This window comes from Apis cerana, linkage group LG11 (assembly GCF_029169275.1).
Source record: "Apis cerana isolate GH-2021 linkage group LG11, AcerK_1.0, whole genome shotgun sequence".
Classification (NCBI taxonomy): Eukaryota; Metazoa; Arthropoda; class Insecta; order Hymenoptera; family Apidae; genus Apis; species Apis cerana.
In genome coordinates this window covers 4,936,665-4,961,881 of record NC_083862.1, presented here as the reverse complement: position 1 = coordinate 4,961,881, position 25,217 = coordinate 4,936,665, and the positions used below count along the sequence as shown (strand labels likewise).

At 16.0% G+C, this 25,217-nt stretch overlaps 1 protein-coding gene across 7 annotated transcripts in view; it reads right to left on the bottom strand.

Annotated features, from left to right (window-relative positions):
- Positions 1 to 3,130: 3,130 nt before the first annotated feature.
- Positions 3,131 to 25,217, bottom strand: part of LOC107994559 (uncharacterized) — a 95,819-nt gene continuing 73,732 nt past the window's right edge. For 6 of the 7 annotated variants that reach the window (XM_062081482.1, XM_062081478.1, XM_062081479.1 and 3 more), the window contains exons 4-6: positions 19,411 to 19,574; positions 4,894 to 5,078; positions 3,131 to 3,615 (exon numbers count right to left, since the gene is read on the bottom strand). In XM_062081482.1, the coding sequence (XP_061937466.1) occupies positions 3,319 to 3,615; positions 4,894 to 5,078; positions 19,411 to 19,574 (646 nt within the window). In that variant the 3' untranslated portion in view covers positions 3,131 to 3,318. The remainder of the gene's footprint in view (positions 3,616 to 4,893; positions 5,079 to 19,410; positions 19,575 to 25,217) is intronic. The other variant, XM_062081484.1, reaches the window with a different exon arrangement.

The window sequence follows — 25,217 nt, the reverse complement described above, 5'->3', positions numbered from 1 at the left end:
TAATTATACTATCTATATTAATAGAACAATTAGATTAAGTTATATTTTATGGAATGAAAAAGCAACAAAAGAATTTTTCAAAATTCTTAAATTAAAAAAAATAATTGCATATTTATTGCTTCTTATGAATTTTTTATGAATTAATTTTTGTTTTGTAGTTATTCGATTCGTGAAAGTTATATATTATTTATTATTTAATTTATTATAAATATTCTCATGAAAATATATTATATATACTCAAAGAAAATTCAGAGAATAGATATATAATAATATTTTTTCACTCGATTTTAAAACAGTATTATTTAAATTAATTATTAAAAAAAGAAAAACAGGTAAGAATCGAAAATAATAATGTAAATTATAATTAACAGGAAAAAAAAAACAAAAGACTAAAATTAATGCAGTGATGGAATGAGCAAGGATTTTAGTTTCAAAAAAGCATTTACTCGTGTCATTTTTTGTATTAATTTCGTAATGATTGTATATATTTATTACGAATGAATAATTAATATTGAAAATAGTGATCTTAGAATAATACTTTATTCTAGAATTTAAAATTATCAGATAGAAATATTGTTGTACAAATTGATTTTTTTTTTGAATTAATTTTTTATTTTTAATTTTTCATTAATAATTTGAAAAAAATTATCAAGAACGATAGTTTTTTTTATTTAAAATTGATTATTATGAAACATTTATTTATATAAAATTATTTTTTGTATGATATCGATAATACGACAGTAATAAAGTTCATCATGAAAGTTAATCATATTAAATCATTAGTTTGTTATATATTTTTTTCTCAAGGTAGAAGTGTTAATTTTTATAATTAATTTATTAAATTTCGACATAAAAATATTTATCGTAACATATTAAAATAAAATTAATAATTTAAAATAATAAATACATAAATAATAAGTAATTATCACGAAATAAAATGAGTAACTATCATAGAGTAATTTAAGTTATTTCAAAATAATCTTTGAATGTGATCATATATTATTTTTTTATAAAATAATTTTTAAAAAATTTTCTTTTTTTATCATTTGTTTACACAAATGTCTGACTTATCATTATATTTATGATTTCTTTTGAAAAAAGTTCTAATAATTTTAATTATGAATTTTTATTATAGAAATGATTTATTACATTGTGCTTATTTTAAATTAGAACGTTTTTGAAGTTTTTTGATGTCCTGATTCCTCTCATTAATAAGAACTAGTTTTATTTTATTTTATATACCAGATAATTTGACTCATTCAATGAGGTATGTACAATATTATTAAATATTTTGTTATTTTATATTTAAATAAAATTTTTTCTCTTTCTTTATTAGAGAAAATTAATTGGCAACTAGACAGTTTCAATTTATCGCATTTAAAATATAAATCGAAATTACGTTATCAAAATTAAATTTGAGAAGACGAATGAAAATTAACACATTAATTTCATATTAAGTCATTCCATAAGTTATATCATCGAGTTATTTCAAGTTATTTCATATTTAAAAAAATATAATGTGATTAAAAATATTAAAACTTTTAATTAATTTATAAAATTAATTTTCCATAATATATAAATATAAACTTAAAATTAATTGTACTAATGTTATTATATATTTTTATTATATATATTTATGTATTATTATATATTTTTAATTATATATGTCTTAGAGTTATTATAAATTTAGATTTATTTTTTATGTGGTTATTGAAATAAGATTTACTCTTTATTATTTCGGCTACTTTATATCACTTGAAATATTGGAAATTTTAATTTGATATTATCTATTATAATATATAAATTTTAATATTTGTTCAATTTGATACAAGATATTAGGTTGAACAGAAAATTTTTATATTTTTAGTATTTTCTTCAGAATAATTATGCTTTTATTTTTACAATTTTATTTATAATTTATCTATATATATCTATATATTATAAATAATAAAATTTTTTTAATTTCTTATATTTTCTTTAATAATTAACAATCTATAGAGAAAAAAAATCTCTTAATAGAATATTTACTTGATATTTATAGTTTATAAATTTTTATAATTGGTTTTTATATTGAATAATAACTATAGAAATAATAATAAATATTTGTAAAAAGTTTGAAAAGAATATTGTGGTGATATAAAATATGTAATGTCTAAAATAATATATATGCAGTATTATTATTATGTATTATTATATATATATCTTAGAATAATTATAAAAAAAATGTTTATGTATTATATAATTATTCAAAAAAAACAAATTGAATTGAATAAAAAAATATACTGTATTAAGAAATTGATAGGATTAGGGATTGTTTTTAAACAAATAATTATATATGATAATATTCGACAGAAGTAATGCGAATAATACATGGGAAACATATATATTAAATATATATGTTTTTATTATAAAAAGAAATTTATTCTAATCTAAATCTTATTGATAGAAAATAAAATAATTTATTATAAATATTTTTAATCGAATCAAAAAATTGCAATATTTATTATAACTATATATATATATATATATATATATATATATATATATATATATATATATAATAATAATTATTGTTAATATTTTGTCAATATTAAAAAATTCATTTTTTAATTAGAAAATTAGAATATGTAAGTTTTGCAATGTAAAAAAAAAAACAGTATTAAAAAGCTAAATTAAAAAATAATTTCCCATATATTTATTTCGTTTTTAAAAATCATCTATTTAAATTATTCCAAGATCTTTGAACGATATAAAGAAGTTATATATATATAATATAACTCTATATAACTCTATATATATAACTCTAGTTATAAGTATAAAATAGTCAACATGTTATATGTACAAAATTATTTCTAATTTAAGTAAATCATGAAATTGTTTTTATAAAAAAATTAATAAATATTAAGACATTATTAAAAATTAACACAAATTAGTTATATTAACTTTTTAAGAATAATTTAATATATTTAATAAAAACTTCGTTCAACCTAATATTTCAAATGTCAGAAATATTATAAATGCTTTTGAAACTATATTTCTATAATGAAACATTTATTTACAAAAAAATTAAAATTTTTCATTAATATTTAAAAAGTTATTAAAAACAATAATTCATAAAAAAGAATATACATAACAAATACTATTATATTTTAAAAAAAATGATTTTTAAAATTCTATTTCTTATGGAATAACCTAATAAGTTATATTGCATGATGTGATTCATAATTTTTACAAAATTACTAATTATAATTTTATCTTCAATCGCAACAATATTTTTGCGACAGTAACAAATCATAATTACAAAACGATGAAAATAAATCAGAGATGTGCGAGCACCTCAACAGCAGCTACTGGAGGCGTTTGATTGCCGTTCAAAATTACTGGTTCCGATTCGGTTTGAACGATTCTAACGAGATTCGCATCCTTTTTCGATGGCGTGACATTCGTGTTTGATGCAACGTTCGATCTGGTGCAATAGCTCGGCGGTCTGCTTTCTCTAATCGTGCCAGGATTCACAATGCTTCCAGCATTCGATCTGTAAGTCGGCGGAGGTGAAGATGTTGGCTGCAATCGATCCAAAAGAAGCAGTCTAAGTCTGTATTCTTGCATGCTTGCCTGAAATTAGAGAGATTTAGTTTTCTCAATTTCTTTTGACTTGAAAAAAATATTATTTATGTAAAATAGATTTTAAGAAAAATATAGAAAATAATATGGAAAAAAGGATATTTTATATTTAAATATTTGTTGTTTTTCTATTATTCAATATCATTCAGGTAATCAAATATCAATAATAATCAAGATTTTGTTATAATGTATTTTTAAAATATTCAAAATAATTAAAGATTAAATATAAAAAGAATGTAATTATAAATATATGATATTTTTTTTATATTAACTTTTTATATTAAAAGAATATACATATATATTTTTACAAAGTGTGTTCAAAATTGCATTTTGTTAAATAAACTTTGTTCTCATATTCATTATTCTTATGAATCAATTAATGTCTTGCTAATCTATGAATTAAAACAAATCATAATATACTTTTTTTATTTCACCAAATGAAATATTATAAATATTTAAATCAGAATTATAAATGGTTCATTTTATACCAAATCAATTACATTTTTATTACATCAAGATATTTTTCAAATTAAAACATTCAATATAGTAGAAAAATTTTAAGTAAAATTATTTTACTTCGGAAAAATAATTTTTTAATATTGAAAATTAGAAATTTTTATTTTATTAATTTCTCTATGAAGATCAAAAAATTAGTTTAAAAAAAGTTAAAAGATAGAAATTCTCGACAAATAAGCCATATTATTTTTATATTATACTTTATATTCATAGTTTTAATTTTATTTTTTTTAACATTATCATATTAAAAAAATTTCTTTAAAAAAATTTTCAATATTGAAATCATAAAATGATTGATTTTAGATGATTTATATTGATGAATTAAATTCTAGATATAATTAGCCATTTAAAATAAAATTTTTAATAGAAAAATATAGATGGAAAATAAAATTTTCTAAATTTTATAAATTCAAAGTAATTTTATTATTATTATAATATTATTATAAAATTGAAAAATTTAAAAAAAAAATAATTTAAATGATATGTTAGGAAAAAAATTATAATATAATAATTAATTTTGAACAAAAAAAAAAAAGAAAGGAAAAAGAAAAAATGTAATAGTATTTGTTTTATTGAAATATAAGTGTATATTTATGAAATACAAAAATATAAATAAATTGAAAATATTGATATTGAAAGTATTTTATATATAAATATCATTCAATATCAATCAAATATAAAAAAAATTCAATAAGTAAATAGCTATTCAAAATCGATCAAAAACACAAGTGATAAACGATATTAAAATATCACCTGATAACTCGGAGGTGGCGTTCTAAATTGGAATTCCGGATAAATCATGGCAGCGTATGGATGGATTGGCCTCGCTGGCGGGATTCTGCTCGAGATTCCCGCGAAACCAAAGAAACTGCTGCAATTTTCTCGACTGGTCACTCGCCACGCTACAGCGCTTACCGTTACCAGAACCACTCCTATACCTATAACAAAATCATGTCAAAAAAATATTTATTATGACTTGTTTTGAAAATTTAATATCTATCATATTGTATTCATTGAATTTTCGAGAAATTTTAGAATTCTATTTATTTTTTATAGTTATTTTATATATTATTTTTTTTAATAATAAAAATTAAAAAAAATTCAATCAAAAATGAATGAATGATAAACAGAAATAGTTTATTTTTAATAGTTATTGTTAAAAATTTAACAAATAAACTTTAAAATTTTAATTATATATTATAATTATTAATTCATATAATTTTTAATAATTTTTCTCAATTTAAATTCGATAAAAAAGTGATACAAAAGATTTTTTTTTAAAATAATACACATACTGAAAATAATGTGTAAGATTCTATATTTATTTATAGAATTTTTTTTTGAATTTCTGAATCTTAATAAATTTAAATATAGCATTATCATACTTAAAAAAAATATTTATATAGCATTATTATAATTAAAAAATATATTTTAATATTAAAAATACAATTTTCAATTAAAGTTATAGTCTGCATCATAGTTTTCTTAAATAAAAAAATAATAAAACTTAAAAATATTTATATTGCTTTTTTTTTTGATATCTTTATATTTTTTGGAATATTCTTATATAATAATAAATTATACTTTTTATAATAATATTTATACAAAAATATATTTATCAAATTGTTTTAGTGAAATAAAATAACAATATTTGTCTAATTATTTTAATAGCAATATTAATCTAATTATTATTTTATAATATTAAAAAAAGAAGAATTAGTTAAAAAGTCACAATTATATAATATATTATATAAACATATTATATTATATAATATATTATATATATATAATTTAATTTAATAAAATAAATTTGAGAAAAATTCTCATTAATCAATAATTAATTAATATTTTTTTATTCAAAATATGATTAAAATATGCAATTAAAATAAATATAATATGCTTGTAAAATTAATTAAACATATCAAATAATATTCCAATTATAAAGATACAATTTACATTAAATTTAAATGCATATAGTTAAATAAATTATAAATAATTTAAATACATATAGTTGAAAAAATATTTCACAGAATAATTCATAGAATATTTTATACGAGACTATACATAATTTGATATTTCAAACAATAATATTAAAATTATAAATATTATTAAAATGTTATTTAATTATATTTAACTTCATTAAATTAATAAAATGAAATTAAATTTTATTAAATTAAAAATTTTGTTATGCAAAAAATTTTAACCAATAAATGATATATATATAAATGTTGAAAATGAATATTGAATATGAAATGGATCTGTACATTAGGTATACATGTATAAACAAGTGAAAATCTAACTGAAATGCAACGAATGAATAGATATAGCAAAGATGATGAAATTGTTAAGCATTGTCGCGCGTTCTCATGAACCTCCATATGTGAGAATAGTGAGAGCTGAGAAACCATCCACAAAAGAAGAGACGATATAAACTTTCGTGAATACGCCCATCTTTATTTTCTTCTTAGCTGCTATTGTCGATCTCTCTAGTGTTTTCGTCTTAATCTCTACAATTTTTCAACTAAACTTTATATTTTTTTTTTATTCGATTTATTCTATAGTGCATTCGTATTTGCATTTTAAATTTTATTTTTTTTTCAGCACATAGTTTCAAGACATTTTTATATTATATTCAATACTTTTTTATATTATATTCAATGAAATTCATAATTAGATATATGTTTATAAATATCTGAACTTTTTTTGCTTGATTTATTGTTATAATATAGAATAATCTAAGGCATAATAAAATGAAACATTTCATTAGAAACAATCTTTTTAAATTTTGAATTATTTTATTGTTAATTTTTTTATAATGTTTATTTTGCAGTTTTTACTGCAAATACTGAAATTATTCAAATATATTCAATAAAATTATCTTGAAATGTAATATAATTTTTAATATTTTCTTTGCAATAATTATTAAAGCAATGTTTCCCATTTTTCGATCTGTTTTCTGTTAATAAATAATCAAATAAAAAACATTATCCTTTCTATAACTATATAAAAATATATTTCTAATAAAAATCAAGTAAGTCAAAGAAATAATATAACTAACAATACAATAATATAATATTAATAATAAAGAGATAAAGAATATTTTATTAAAAATCAAAAATGTAACACATAAAATCTTATAAAAATTAAAAAAAAAAAATATTAAAAACCTGTCATAGAATATTTGCTCAAATTTTATAATATATGAAATATGATATAATATGATATAATATGAATTTTATTAATTTAATATATGAAATATATATTTGTTGCAATAAATTTTAAGTTATTTCCATGGAAATGTAATAAATAAATAAATCTTTTATGTAAATAATTTTTTTTATATAAATAATGCAAAATAAAAATAATTATAGTGATTCTTCAAAAATTTTGCATTTAACTTTGCATTTTTCAGAGTCAATTCATAGATTAAGAATCTATATCCAAAAATTATATGAAAATTTTATTTAAATGTATTTTGTTTTATCATGATTTATTTTTATGATAATTTTTAAAAGTTTTATAAATATACAGAAAATCTAAAAATTAAGTTATTTAATTTTTTGTTATTTCTATCAATTATCTTATTTAAATAAAAAATATAGAAATATAATTTTTACGAATAGAATTCAATTAAAATTTTAAATATTATTTTATTTATTTTATAAATATTTATATATTATATATATATATTTTATAGATTTTTATATGTATAAATATTGATTTAAAATATTTATACTATATATATTACATAAGATACAAGATGTGTATAAATTAACAATTGTTAGAAATAAAAAATTTATATTTAGATAATAAGATTATTAAAAGAAAATATAAATTCTAACTATTAATACTATTATAATTATTAAATAATACTATTTTATAAAATACTTGATATTACAATACATTTAAAATATAATATGTAAAAATATTAATATATGTAGTATTTATTTATTAAATCCGTATAAAAATTTATAAATTATTATAATTATTTAAATTTTTTTAAATATATTTTATATTTTAATTTTTTTAAAAAAAGAGAAAAGATATATTTAACAAATAAATTTTCACAAATTTCTTGAGAAAATGTGAAAGCAAAAATTCCAACATCGAATGTTTTAATTAACGCATAGAAAAGACACTTTCATTGTTTAAGAAATTAAGAACTAAGAATGCATATAAAATTCAAATATGCGTAATTATAACAAAAGTAATTTAAAATGAAGGAAATATTAATTTAAACTTTTCTTTTAAAAATAAATAGAATGATTAAAATTTACTATTAACATTTAATTAACTTTAAATATTATATTTGTATTTGTAAATATTATAGTTAATGCTGTGTGACAACAAGTTTATTAGTATTTATTAAAAGATTATTATAAGATTATTTGTATGAATATTTTTTTCATTTAAAATTAATAATAATATAAAATTTTAATAAAAATCAGCATACATATTTTTATAATACATTAAGATATACACTCTAAAATGAATTAAAAAATTTAAATAAAAATTAAAAAATTAAAAATTAAAAACTTAATTAATCTATATATGTACAAAAATAGTGTATTATTATTATTCTTACATATTTTTAATACTTTCTAAATATTTTAACTTTTAAATTTAAACTTTTTAACCGTTATCGAATGTTTTAATTCATACATTTGTTTTTTTAAATTAAATATATACTTTTAAATTATTATTATTATCATAAATTATATTTTTAAGATATCATAAAAATTTGACTATTTTAATTCAATTTGTATTCTATATTTAAATAATAAAAATCATTAATAATCTTTATTACAAAAAATATAAAATATAAAATAAAATACAATAAAAATTTGATAATCTTATTAAATTATATTTAGATTAGAATATATATATATATATATATATAATATTTAGATACTTATGTAGAATATAGAAATAATGAATTGAATAGAAATATATTTTATCAGAAGATTTAAGATAAAAAATATTTTTTTATATAGATATATATAATTTATATGTGTATTCTTTGCATTTTATGAGTAAATTTTGTGCATTTCGAACATAATATTCGATTATTATTATTTTTACAATTTAATTTCAAAACAATTGATGAATAATAAAAGTAAAATATGTATTAATATATATAAATATTGAATTTATAATATGATAGGAGAAAGTATGTACAGTTCCAGTTAAAACTTTTCATTAAAATTTAAAGATATCTAAATCAATAAAGTATAAATATATAGAAAACATATGAAATATATGAATATATATAATATATGAATATAATATATATGAATATATGAAAACATATGATACATTCTTTATAGATATATATTTTTTTGTTCTTATATATAAAAATATGATGGAGATAAAATTATTTTATTTTACATCTTTTTGTTTGTCTATATCTCATGTAAAACTTGATTTATTTATAATTTATTTATTTATTTATTTATAATTTAATATGTATTTTTATATATTTTTTTATATTAGTTTTTATATTTGTTTTAATCTTTATCAACTGCATTCCAATAGGAAATAATTCTAAATAATTCTAAATAAATAGATTAAAAATAAATAAATCATAAAGAAAAAATTAGTTCATAATTTATTCATGAGAAAATTAACTATAATGTTCAATTATATGCTCATTTGATTAAAAATAACATTTAATTAATGCCAAAACAATTATGCAATTACAAACAACAATACTTAGCATTTTTTATTTACTTGTTTTTTTAGAATAATTATCTAATTAATTTTTTTATTTTTATTCTATTGAAAACTAAATAAACTCCTCTCTTTTAGAATTAGAAGTAGAAAATTATGGTTTTAAATCAGTTATAATTGAAGTTTTTATAAAAGATATTTCATTTAAATAATAAAGTATAAATAAATAGACTATGCATTTTTTCATTATTAATTTCTAATTATAAAGTACATCTTTTTTTAAAATTTTTTTTAAATTTATAATGAAATATAAGTAATAATAAGTCAAATATATATATGTCCTTAATAAATTTTCAATAAAAGTTTTAGTTGAACATAAAATTTAATTTCAATTTAAATTATAGATTTATTTGATGTTTATATTTATAAAGTATATATTGTAATTCTTATTATTTTTAATCTAGAAATATTTTAATTCGTAAATTATAATTATAATATTATTATTTCTTTTTTTTTTAAATTATATATAAGAAAATAGATATCAAACAACTTAATTATTTTGTGTTACATAGAATCTTCAAATTTAAATATGTAATATGTGATAACTTTATTTATAACTATTACAATATTATTTATCAATGTTTATTTAAAATATTCAATGAATATTTTAATATTTAATATTTTAATATTTTAAATATGATCTTCTTTCTCACAAAAATGTTTTAAATTATATTGCGTTATAGGAAAAGATTGACGCATAATTCAAAATTCATCATGATTCGATATACACTTAATAAACTGATTGAATTTAATGGTTCGTTACTCCATTCAATTGAAGAAAGTAAGTAATTTAGCATTATACCAATTCACACGCGTGAAATTGGTTCAACACTTTCACGAATGGAAAATTTAGAAATATTTAATTATTAAAAAAAATATTTGTTAAATGTTGTTCCGATTTAATCGCTACAAATTCAAAAAAAAAGTTATTTTTGTAAATTTTAAATAAATAAATTTTTTCATTATATTAAAATAATTAAAATACTAAAAATTAGAGAAAGAATTATTAAAAATTTTTTGTAAACATATTATAAATGAATAGTAAATTTTTGTAATTGCAATTTTTACTTTTTTATCATTTTTTAGTTTTTAAAATATTTCTAAAAGTTTCGTTCTATTACTTAGATATATTGATAAATATTATATATTATTATATTGTACATATTATTCATATTATTACATAGAAATTAGAATGAAATGAGATAATGAGAAAAAAGTGCAAACGATCACTTTAAAAATTTACGATATTTATTAAAAGAAACAAAAAATCAATATCTTGACGTAAAATCGATAAATATTTCATTATTAACAAATATCACTTTACAATATATTGAATTTAAATACAATTATTAGTTAATATCAATAATATTAATAGTAATTATGTTAAAAATTGAATTAATCTCTTGAATCAATTTCGTGCCTATATTACATATATAATTGATTAGTAAACGTTATATTATATAATTTCAGTTATAAGATTATATATTATTCATGTAATAATTATATTCATTTTTCGTTTTTAATTTAATTTTATATCATTAACATTATTTTCAATTACAAAATTATTTGTTTTATTTTTATATTGTTTTGTGTTATTAGAATAATATTGTATTAGAATTTTTAAATCAATATTTTTTTGTTATTAAAATATTGTTATTATATTAAATATTAAATAATATTAAATAATTAATTTAAAAAAATTTAGTATTGAATTATTGTATTATATAAAATTATATAATATTGTATTATATAAAAGACTCAAATTACAAATTATGATAATCATATTTACATTATCAATTCAAAGATGTAAAATTTTTTCTGTACTTAAATTTTTATTATAAATTATGTAATAATAGATATCATATGTAATCTATTATTATTATGTGAATATTTAAAATAAATGTAAATATTTAAAAATATTTTTTATAATTACTTCTATAAGAAAACAAAACTTATTTTTTGTTAAATATTTTTTAAAATTTTTTCACGTATAAAATAAATTAGGTGTTTTTTCAAATCTCTTATAGTAAATATATTTTTTTTTATTTTAGTTTCTTTCATTTTAATTTTTTTTTAATTTATTCGCTTAAATAATTAATAACAATTTTGCACTTTTACAGATTACTTCTATTAAATCATATATATATATTTGATATATATATATATTTGTATAAATATATATATTATTAATTCTAATACTTTATATATATATATGTATGTATGTATATGTAAATGTATACATCATATACGTATATACATAATGTATAAAATATATATCAAAAAAGTTTAAAAAAATTTATAATAACTTTGAATAATAGCATTCAAAAATAACTTTTGCAGTAGAATTACTTATTAATGATTATTTAGTACTTTTAATTAATAATTAAATTAATTAATTAATAATAAATTTAATTATTTATTTAATCATGTAATTTTATTTAGTTTTATTATAAATTCAAAATTTGAATTCAGTTCTTTAAATTTTGTAAAGATTAATTTTTATCTTTTTTAATGTTAATTTGAATTAAACATATAATTTACGATTTGATCATTGCAGACTTATATCAACATTTTTTTAGAATATATGCGAAATATTATTAAATATTAAATGAATTTTATATTATACATTTTTATAACATGATAATTATAATACCACAAATAATTGAAATTTGCATAAAAAAATAGATAATTTTATTTTTGCTTTGATTTTTTCTTGTTTTATCCAACAAAAATGTACATTATTTAAAACAAGTATGATCCAATATTCATGTCTAATATTTCTGGTATTTATTTCGATTTTTAAAATCAACTCTTAAAATAAATCTTATAATACATAATATTATCATTTTAATACATAATATTATAATTTATAGACTATTATAATTAATAGAATATAGATATTATAAAATTTTATATGGCAATGGATCATAATAACACACAATGTATAATTTTGTGTTTTGCCATTGTTATAAATTAATATTATAATATAATAGTGTAATAGTTTTTATAATGAAAGAATAAATCATTATAATATAATTTAAGAATATATTTAATAGTACTAATTATAAAAATTTTAAATTTCTTATTTTGAAATCTTAATATTTAATAGATTCTAAATTTTTTCATTTTCTAAAAAATAACTACATAAAAAAAGTATTTTCTTCATTCGATGGAAATTAATCAAAGACAAAATTAAAAAAACTTATAAGAAAATATTTAATATTTAGTATTTAGATTTACTTTGTGAAAAAAAAAGAAACAAAAAAAAAGAAAAAATTATTTCCGAAGATTTTAATGTAATTATATATAAAAGAATCTCAGTACGATTATAAAATTTTAAAATCAATCGAATTTTCGGAATTTTTTTCGAATCTATTTATCCATTTATCAATTTCCCTAGAAATTTCTCAATTTTGTTTCATGAATCTCACGGTCCCTTCACGTGTAGGTGTTGATCTCTGTAAGTTAGCGCGTTCTTCTATTGTGACAGGCATTCTATGCAGGTCGCAGGTTACATACCCACATTTAGAAAGTAACCAGTTGTCAGCATGCTTCTTTCCCTTCTTTTGTAGCGCCACTATCAGTCGATCTGATCGATCAACGGTCCCTTTACGGTTTCTCACTAATGTTGCTCTATTTCATAATTCTTAATCAGTTCGATATTTTTATTTCTCTTTAACATTTTTTTTCCTTCATGAGTTCTCCATTTTTATTTAATTGTTTTTACAAATTAATGATTATTCGTTATTCGCAATTATCTCACACTATTATAAAGTTAAAAAAATAACAAAAATAATAAAACGTTAAAAATTTGAATATTAATTTCATCTATCAAAAGAAATATTTTTAGAGAAAAAATCCATACATAACTAATTATGCGTTTAAACTTTCATTAAAATTAGAGAATTATTTAAATTCTCTTGTAAAATAATACATGATTTTATGAGTAATATTACAATAAATTTTATAAAATTAAAAATTAGAAATTTTAAAGCTCATTTATACAACTTCATTATATAAATAAAAGTTTCTCTGTCAATAATTAAAAAATTACAAATAAAATTAAAGTATTTAATTCAATAATATATATATTAAAAATTTGCATATATGCGTACACATGCGCGCGCACATATGTGGTAAATTGAAGTAATAATTCATTAGAAAAGAAAGCTTTTACTTAAGATAAATAATTTTTTTACATATAAGGAAAATTAGAAAAAGATGATTGAATAATATAACAAATATTATTTTTTTTTAATATATGCCGATTTTGTCCATTATATATATATATATATATATATATATATGTACATATAGTTTAATATCTTAAAATAATTAATATGAAAATGATATAACAGAAAATTAGAACACAATTATGCATCTTACAATATATATTTTAACATAAATATAAATTAGTGAACAGAAATTTAAATATTTTATTGTTACTTTAATTTATTATTTATTCACATAATCCTTATAAAATAAAATGGCAAGTAAAGTAATGAATTATCTTTTCCATTTTTTTATAATTAGTATATTTTAAAATTTATCATAAAATTACAATAAAATCAAACTAATGAGTTTGATCACAAAATTTTTTATTATTTGCAGTATATGATAAAAAATTATCGATATTATTATATGTTCACGATGTAATTGTACATTCAGGATAAATTATAAAGATTCTCCTTTATATTTATATATTTATATATTATTTATACATTTCTATATTTATAATAAGTTAGTTATTCATATATTGAAATTATATTCAAAAAATATAATCATTTTATATCACTATAATTATTATTTCACTTAATGATCTGATAATATATTAATAATTATATTATTTTTTAATTATTTTATTAAAGACAATTGAAAAATTACTATATTAACATTACTATATTAAAATTACTATATTAATTATATTTAATTACTTTATAATTATATTTTATATATATATATATATATATGTAAAATATTGTATGTATTTTATATAAATATCAATATTTGTTATTAAAATATGTAAAGTTATTATTTTTAAAATATTATTTTTTTGATATAAAAAAGTTATTTATTTTCTATTACCATTTTATCCGATCTTTTTTATGTTGATCTGTTTTATTGTTGTTTTATATTTTGTTAAACATAAATTATATTTATTTTGTATTATATTATTTATATATATTATTATATTACATATATTTTTAATTATATTATTTTATATTATATTTTATTGAATATAAATTAAATAGAATTAAATAATGGAAAAAATAGAATTAAAAAATAATCAATACATAGTTTCTAAATTTTTTGTTGATATTAAGAACTTTAAATATAATTATTTTCATTGTTTTTGTTTTATTTATAATCCATCAGTTGAATATATTATAAATATTTATTAATTTTTTAAAAAATTATAAATTTTTACCTAATATCATAAATACTATATACTTATATTTTTTCGTATTATTATTTCTATCTTAAAAATAATGAATGGAAATATTTTAATATAAAAAAATGTGAATTGATCAAAACAAAATAATTAATCAATCTTTATTTTTGTAATTTTTAAGAAATATAAAGTGTAAGGATTGCTCAAAAAATAAATTCTATTTTTTAAAAAAATTTTATAGAATAATAAAATTTTTATTAATTATTTTTTAATTTTGTTTAAACACAAAATAATAAATGGATTCATAAATTATCAAGATATTATAAATAATTTATATCTCTGTATTTTAATTATCTTTGTCGTAGCGAGAATTCAGATATAAGAATATACATATATAATAAAATATTATATATAATATTATATTATATATATAAATATATATTATATATATAATATAATATATTATATTATATATATTTAAACAACAAGTTCGATTATTTTAATTAAATTGCATACAATTATTTCACTTTTTCTTATTCTAATTTATTTTAATTATTATTATAATTACTAAGAATTAGAATATTATTAATAAGAATGAGATTAATTAAAATAATTAATATTCTTATTATCTGTTGTAAAAGTTATCTATAATTAAAATTTAAATAATTTAAAGGCAAATAATAAATGAAATTCTATATGTACGATTATTTACATATGTACTTAAAAAGTTTAGGCAATTATATATATAATATACATTTATCTCTATATATGTATAACATTTATCTCAAGATAAACAATTTATAAATTATAATTAATTTCAATCATAATTATAATAGCACAATTATTTAAATATTGAAAAATATTTTGTATCAAATTATATATAATTTTTTTTCTAAATATAAAATAATTATAAAATAATTGTTTTATATTTTAATATACAATAGATATTTCATTTTTATTTTGAATTTTATTAAATATCATATTTTAAATTCAAAAATATTTTTATTAAATTTTTCACTTTTATTTATGAAATGAAATAAATTCGCAGACTTTATATGTAAAATATTTATATTTTTTATAAAACAAATGTTCTACTCGTAAAATTTATTTTATATATATGTAATTTTGCTAAAAGTTTTTTATTGAAAAATAATATAAACTATAATAAATTTATTTGATTACTTTATAAATTTATAAATTTATAAATATATTTATGTTTATTTTTTAATGTAAATGATTACTATTAATGAATAATTAATAAGTGTGTGAATTATAATAATTTTCATTACAAATATATCAATAAATTTCCATTTTAAATCTATTTTATTTCATTATTTTTTATTGAACTTTCTATATTCTTTTAATTAAAATATAAAAATATAGAATTTAATTAAAAACTTACAATATTAATTGTACTACTATGTAAAACTTACATATTAATAAGATAAAAAAAATATAATATAAAATTTAAAATAAATAAAAATAAATAAAGTCTTTTATGATAGAGAACAAAATCATTAATAATATAATTTCTTTGGAAAAAATATATTTGTTCTATATATTTACATAGAAATAATATATTTATATAAAATTAATGAAAATTATTAAAAAATATAAAGAGAAATATGAAATATAATAAACAGAATATTATATTTAATATATAAAATCGCGAAATATGATTAATAATTATAATGTTATTAACAAAATTATATGATTAATAAAATTTTAAATATAATATATGTTCTTTTTAGATATTCATTTACTGAGAGAGAATGTCAATGCAGAATCTAATTGGATTAGATAAAGAATGAAAAATGTCTTTATATTAAACTATGTATGATATTTGAAATCTAATGGTAGAAATTCTCCATTTAATTAATGTCTAAAAAATATAAATAGAAATTTATAAAATTCATTAGCTTTTTATAAAAAAAGAAAAAAGTATAATAAATTAACAATAAAATATTAATAATAAAAATTAATAATCAATATAACAATAATATTTAGAATTACATATATATATTTTCAATATTTAATATTAATAATATTTTATTACTAATTAATATAAAATATAAATAATTTTTATTTATAATCTCTTTTTTATAATTCATATTTTCTTTTTTCCTATAATTTATAATCCTTCTTTTTTCTAATGTTGAAATAAATTTTAAAGATTATGAGATTAACAATATTATAAATTTTTCAATTATTATAAATAATATTATATAAATAATATGTATTATAAAATATTTTGGAACTATTAGCATTTACGTAATAATTATTTTTCATATATGATATAAATAATTTGTATTTTTTTAAATAAACATTTTTTTATTGTAAATAAATTTTTTAGTTTCAATAGAAAAAATATATTATTTTTTAAGAAATTGTGATAATATGATTGTAATCATAGAATAAAAAAAACTGTGTTCTAATTTTTCTATAATATATTAAATTATATCGCATTCTTCAATCAATAAATATTATAAAAATAACAATTATACAAATTGTTAATTGGATTTTAATAATTGGATTCAACATCAATAAATTAAAAAATATTGATATTTTTTAAAATAATCATATTTATAACTTAATATTCTAAAACCAATATTATTATATATTTAAATTTTAATTTTAAATTATTAAAAACTTCTGCAAAAGAGGAAAAATTCTTAGAATTCATAATCAGAATTTATAAAAGAGTTTAAAATTTCAAAATCAGAGCTCAATGATTTAAAAAAAATGTATCGTATTAAGGCATAAGGCGTAATGCGGAATTATATGTAAGTGGAATATTATAAGAAAATAAAGATTTATCAATATTAAATTAAAAAATTTATTAATTTTTTCTAATTATTTCTAATTATTTTTTCTAATTATTATTATAAATTAAAAAAATTTATTAATATTCAATATTTAATGTAAAAAAGTACAAAAAATTAGTAAATATAATTATTTTATATTTTTTCTAATTAAAGACAATTAAAGAATAATTGCAACAAAAATTATCAAAAATTCTAAAAATAATGGAAGACACCAGTAGATTTATTAGTAGTACATATCAATTTTATATATATATATATATATATATATATATATATATATATATATATCTAATTTACTTACTACATGAATTACTGTTTCAAAACTTTGTTGTTAAATTGTAATTTTTTCTTTTATTTATATATTATATGCATATATAATTGAATATATATATTTTTTTCCTATATATTCAAATAAATTTGAAGCTAGTGATTCTTCATTAAAAAATGAATCGAAAAAAAAATAATTCACTTTTTATTATAGATAAATAGAATGATCAGAATTAAGTATCAAGAAATTTTTTTAAAAAATCATATTATGTTTGTGAATTTTCACTGCAATTCTAATTTTTTTTCGATATATAAAATCATAAATATTACTCAGATATGCATAAATACACATTTAAATCTTAATTTATTAAAAATTATAGTTTTTTTTATAAAAAGTATATTATTTCTAAAAGAAGTATATTATTCATATATTTTCTTAAATCTTGTATTAATATTTAATTCTCAATATTATTCAATTTCCGATTTTAATAATATTCTGTTAATATTCTAAACTTGACAAATTTATAACATATGTTTATATATTATCTACAATTTAAAAATCTATAAAATATTTTTCATATAAATATATAGATTAAATATATAGATATTTAAAAAGTTGAACAAAAATAATTAAGATTTATTTATTAAATTATAAGCAATTTATATTTATATTATATTATATTTATATTATATTATAAAATTTATATTTGACAAAAATATTTCTATTAGAAGAAGATTACTCTTGTTACTCTTGTTGCCGTTATATTCTATCTCATTTTATTTAATGCAAACTTAATTACTTAAATTACTTATAATTTAATAAGTAAATCTAAATTGAAATTTTTATATTTTTAAAAATCTATTTATTTATATATATAATTTTTATATTTTATTAATTTTTATATTTTTATAAAAATTTTTTTGTATTTTTTGACTTTCAAAATCAACTCTTGTTCCGAAAATGTTTTATAAATATATTAATACCCTATAAATAAAAAAAAATTGTTCAAAGAATTATTTCAATAATACAAAAGAAAAAAAATATTAATTTCTTACCGATCATAAGAAGTGCAACAGCAATGTGATCACGACCAGAAGCCCTGAGGGCTCCTAGCAGGGCACCAGCACCCGCACACACTAGACCTACTACGCCGACACCCAGGATGGACCAGCGCACAGGAGGAGAACCGAGGCCACAACATTGCTTCGGTACTGCGTCTCTGCGAGACAAGAACCAACCGTTGGAATGACCCACTGACACGTACTCTCGATAAGTTGGCAAGTCTCAACGTGCTTATCCTACACTCGACTCATACTCAACTATGGTCGTGCAGCCAGCTATGACCATGAAGCAAGTATATTTTTTTATCTTTTTATTATTATATATATTATTATATATTACATGCAAATATTCTGTGATTAAAAAAAATATAAATACAGATTATTATTTGTATTATAAAACTGATAATAAATATAGATACATAACACACGAATGATGTTATAAAAAATTTGAAAATTATACGTATATGTATACAGAATATTAATATATTCGTAAGATATTTATGAAAGATTGATTTTAGAAATCAAAGCAAATATAAAAATTTATCCTATTTCTCTCTCATTTTGTCTAACATTTTATCTAATAAATTGTTTTTATCTAACTTTATTTTAAGAAAATTATAAATCAAAAATGTGAATATACTGATTAAAGTTAAAAAAATAATCATTCTAAATTTTTTAATATTTTTTATCTTTACTTGATTTTTATGTAAGTATATTTAAAGAAAACTTATTGTTTATTGATGCATATATGTATATTTCCTATGTTATTTTCGGTTTCAATCTATTTATTTATATATAGTATTTATATATATTATTTAGATATATATATATAATATATATATAATATATAGAAAAATATATATAAATTTACTTTCTTAACTTTTCAGCAATATACAAAGTGTTATACATATATAAAATGTTAATACATTTGCTAATAATTTTTTGAAAAGTTACAAAAGTAAATTTATATATATTTTTATTTAATTCAAAAACTTTATTTCTAAATTTTATGTACCATTATTTTTTTTTTAATTTTATATTCAACTTATTGTTATTTATTCAAAATTTTTTTTATTTATTGGCAAATAAAATATTTTAATTTAATTATTTAATTATTTAATATATAATCAATATTGTGAGAATACAAGTTACACAGATTATATAGCTTGTTTTTCGCAACTGATTATAAGTTTTTATTTCGTTCCCAATTTAGAAAATTAAAATAATAAAAATTACAAACAAAAGATATTGAAAGCAATGGATTGTAAAATTTAATTTTTTTTAAAAGTTAAAAGTTTTATAATTATATATTTTTTTTGTATTTTTCGTAAATAATTTATATGATTATTTTTTTTTTATTTAAAATGTTACTTGGAAAATCAAAAATTTTTTAAATTTTTTGAAGATACGAATTAGATACAAATAATAAAATGACTGTAATGAAATTTTATAAAATATTATGAATAATTTATGATAAAATATTATAAAATATCGAAAAATCGATTCTAGAAATCAAAATAAATATAAAAATTGATATAATAAAATGAATAATATATATATAAATTAGTTGAGATATGTTTATTAAATTATAAATAATTTAAGTTCACGTTAGATGAAACATACTAGACATAGACAGTAATGCAACAAAAATAAACTTATCTTATTTTTTTTCATCTTTTTTTGTTTAATGCAAATTTCAATAACTTATAATTTAATTTAATCGTTTTTATTCATTTTGGCTTCGATTATAATATTTGATATCTGATTTTACAATTTTCAATATTACGTTTCTTATTTTAAATATATATTTTAATTATGTATTTGTTAACTGTAACTATGTATAACACTGGATTTGTAATTCGTTTTCCTCAAAACTAATAGTTTTTGAAAAAAAATCAATATTAAAAAAATTGCAATTTTTCAATTTGTTTTATGCTTTTATACAAATGATAGTTATTTATTTTTGATATATATATATATATAAACTTTTCCAAATAAAATAATATAAATAACTATTAAATTATAAATATCTAAACATTTAAATCAAACAAAAAATCAATTTTAAAAGCTTTTAACATACTTATTCTTGCTGATATTCATCTATAATTATCTTAAATTTATTTCCAAAATTAAAAATCTAAAAGAAAATCTAACTATGCAACATACTATGTAAGAAAGCAAAAATTTCTAATAATAGAAAAATGTCAAGAGAAGATATTTATTATTTTTATTACCAATATAATAAATATTGAAATATGTAATAATATGTAAATAAAATGAGATAATTTTACAAAATGCATAATAATTTATATAATCCCCTCATCATAAATTTTATATATGCGTTAATATTGTAATCAGGTGATCATTATCATCTAATATCACTATTGATCACTTGATTGATAACTATATGTTTTACCAAACTATTTCTTTAATCCTGCATATCAATATCACCAAAATTGATTCGCGATTTTTTATTAATGACATATTGTTATTATTTGTATCAATTAATACAAATTGATTGCGATATATAAATTCTCAAGTATAATATTTTGAATTATGTAGTTTTGAAAAATCTTCATTCCAAAATTTCGTATTTGATAATATTTTCTTTTATTTCACTATATATAATATATAATATATCTAATATATAATTAATATATATAATATAATATATAATATAGGAAATAGTATACTAACAAAATCGAATAGAATAATATATACAATATATACAATGTATATGCATTAAGAAAATGATAAATGAGTACTATATTTTAGTAACAAAATGCTAAAAATAGAATTTAGTTATTTTTATTTTTTTCTTTTGTACAATTATGTTTTTTGTACAAATGCGATCAAGTTTCACATACCATCATAATATTAAAAAATATAACTTTTAACTTCTAAATAAAATCTATTAATATACTTTAAATTTCTATTTTATCATCATAGTTGAAAAATTGTATTATTAAATTATCCATTTTACTTTAACTTCTTTTATAGGTAATAAAAAATAATTTAATATGATAAATTAAATGACGTTTTAATGATATATTTTTTTCATCATTTTTTGGTATATCTCAAACATGAAATATTGATTTTGTATTATTAAATAAATTTATTTTCTTGTATATAATAATAATTTACTTACAATTTATTCCGTTAACAAAAATTAAATAAAACAATTAGTAAGATTTTAATTAACTATCTTAAATAAACGTAGATATCGATATCTATCAAATAATTGAGAAGAAATAATTAAAAATGTACTTTTTATATTTTATAAATTGCTTTCTTTTATAACTTATTTTTATATTTTGAATTTACACTTCTAATTAAATTTAATTATAATATCAATTATCAATTATAGTTAAAATAAATAATTAATAATTATTAATTTTAAAAAGTGAAGAAATATTTAATGCGAAAAAACTAATAGAAATAAAAAGGAATATGAAATTGATGTTAATAAAGAGAAATACGCCGAAATATCGAGATTCTAGGTAATCAAATATCTCATTAATTTTAATATAATTTATTTCTTAAAAATAAATTCTGTTTTAAGATTTAATTTTTCGAATAAAGCTTAATTAGAAAAATGGATATACAAATATATGTAATTTAAAATATATGTAATTTACAAATTACATATATATAACTAGTAATTATGTACATATTATTTTTTATTTTTACTTTTTGTAAACTACTATCAACTAGTTTTGTTTTTTTTAAATTTCATATTTTAAATGATTTAATATGAATCTGTGTAATAATGTGAATCTTATATATAATATTTGTTTAAACATATCATTCGTTTTTGATAAAAATAATTTCAAATTTGAACTTTTCCCCATTTTATGTTTAATAATATTTTTAATAATTTTTCGTTAAAATAATATGTAGTATTATACAACTAGTATTATACAAAAGAATTTTGTATAAATTTTTTAATTTAAAAACGTCTAATTTGTTATTAATCTTTATTATTATTTTAAATATAACATTATTAATTAAGTTGCCAAGTAAAAATTTCTGGCATGATTAACTAATTAGTGATTATGTTAAATTTCTATAAATTCTCATTATACTTTTATTGACGAATTCAAATTGTTTAATCATAATCAAATTGTCAATAAAAGAAATATTTGAAAGAAATATAAGAGAATTTAATGAATTTGTATAATATATTTAAATGAAAATGAAATACAAAAACAATCGTAGAATATAAAACGATACTTTATTTTGAATAAGTCTTAACGACAATATGGAAACTCTTCTTAAAAATTGTTTTTAAATTAGAAAGTTTTTAATTTATGTTTTTAAATTACTATATAATTAGAATATTAATCTGCAATGTAATTGAATGAATATATCTCACAAAAAAATTTGACTTTTTATGACGATATTAAAAAAAAATTTAAGATAATATATAAAAACATAAATCTTTTATTTTTTAATTTTCAATTAATTCAGTTTAATTAATAATTTATTATCTTATTTACATTTATATAATCAAAAGCATTCGAACTTCTTGAATATAATAAAAATTTTTAATTTTTAATTTTGAAATGTTAATTCAACTAACTCAAATTTTATTCATAATAAATATACTTTTACTTATTTAGTAATAAGTATACTAAATAATATAACTCTATAATATAAATTCCATATAATGATTTCGGACAATGATTTCGATTATATATTATAATATATATAAAATATTTACTTTCAATTTTTTTAATTTTTATTTAGAGAGACTCAAAAAATTATTAATTGGACAATGAACAAAATCATATAAAAAAACATTCAAATTCTTGTAAAATTTTTTAAAGGCATAGTTTTCATTTATTATCATCACAATTTATGATATGATAAAATGTCTGTATTATATATTGTGAATATTTATTGCTATTATTCAATCGAATCAGTTGGAACTTCTTTTTTAATTTTCTTTATAAAAGAATCGTATTTATCTATTCTTGACATCCTGTTCATATATACAATCAGTCACAGAAGTATTTATATCCTACATTACAAAAATTTAATCTTTTTTTTTAAATTCTAAAAAGACTGTTTTTTTTTTTAAATTTGTTTACTTTTAATGAAACTTTGTAAATATGTAGAATATACATTATACATAGCAATTATTATATATATATATATATTTTATACATTTTATATGTATAAATTTTATAATTGCATGAAAAACCAATTTAAAGAACTATTGTAAAATTTTTACGAAGTAAAAATGAATGTAAAAACGGGACCAGACATTTATAACAAGCGACGAAAGATATGAAATGTTTCAAAAAGAAATACTCAAAGCTTAAAACATTTCAAAAAGAAATATTCGTAATGGAACAGCAGGGTGTACTACAAAGGCACGTATCAGAGACATGTTATGTAAGAGTTTGTTGCACTGTTATCAAAAGCAATGAAAAAACATGTGCTAGAGTGCTAAATATTTATGTTTGAAAATAAATCAATATTTATATTTTTATTTGTTAATGTAAAAATATGATTATAATATTAAAATATATAAATATATAAATAATATAAATAATATTAAAAATTTTTATATTTTTGTATTTTTATATATTAAAATATTTATATTTTTATTTGTTAATGTAAAAATATGATTATTTTTAAAACAATAAAAAGTCATTTTCTATTGTTAAAAGACCATTTATAATCCCTGTAGGACTATATTTGTTATTATTGTTATTATGTTATTATGATAAACTAATTCGAACTATATGTTGTTAATTGATAACGATTGATTGAATTTCGTGATTTCTGATTAT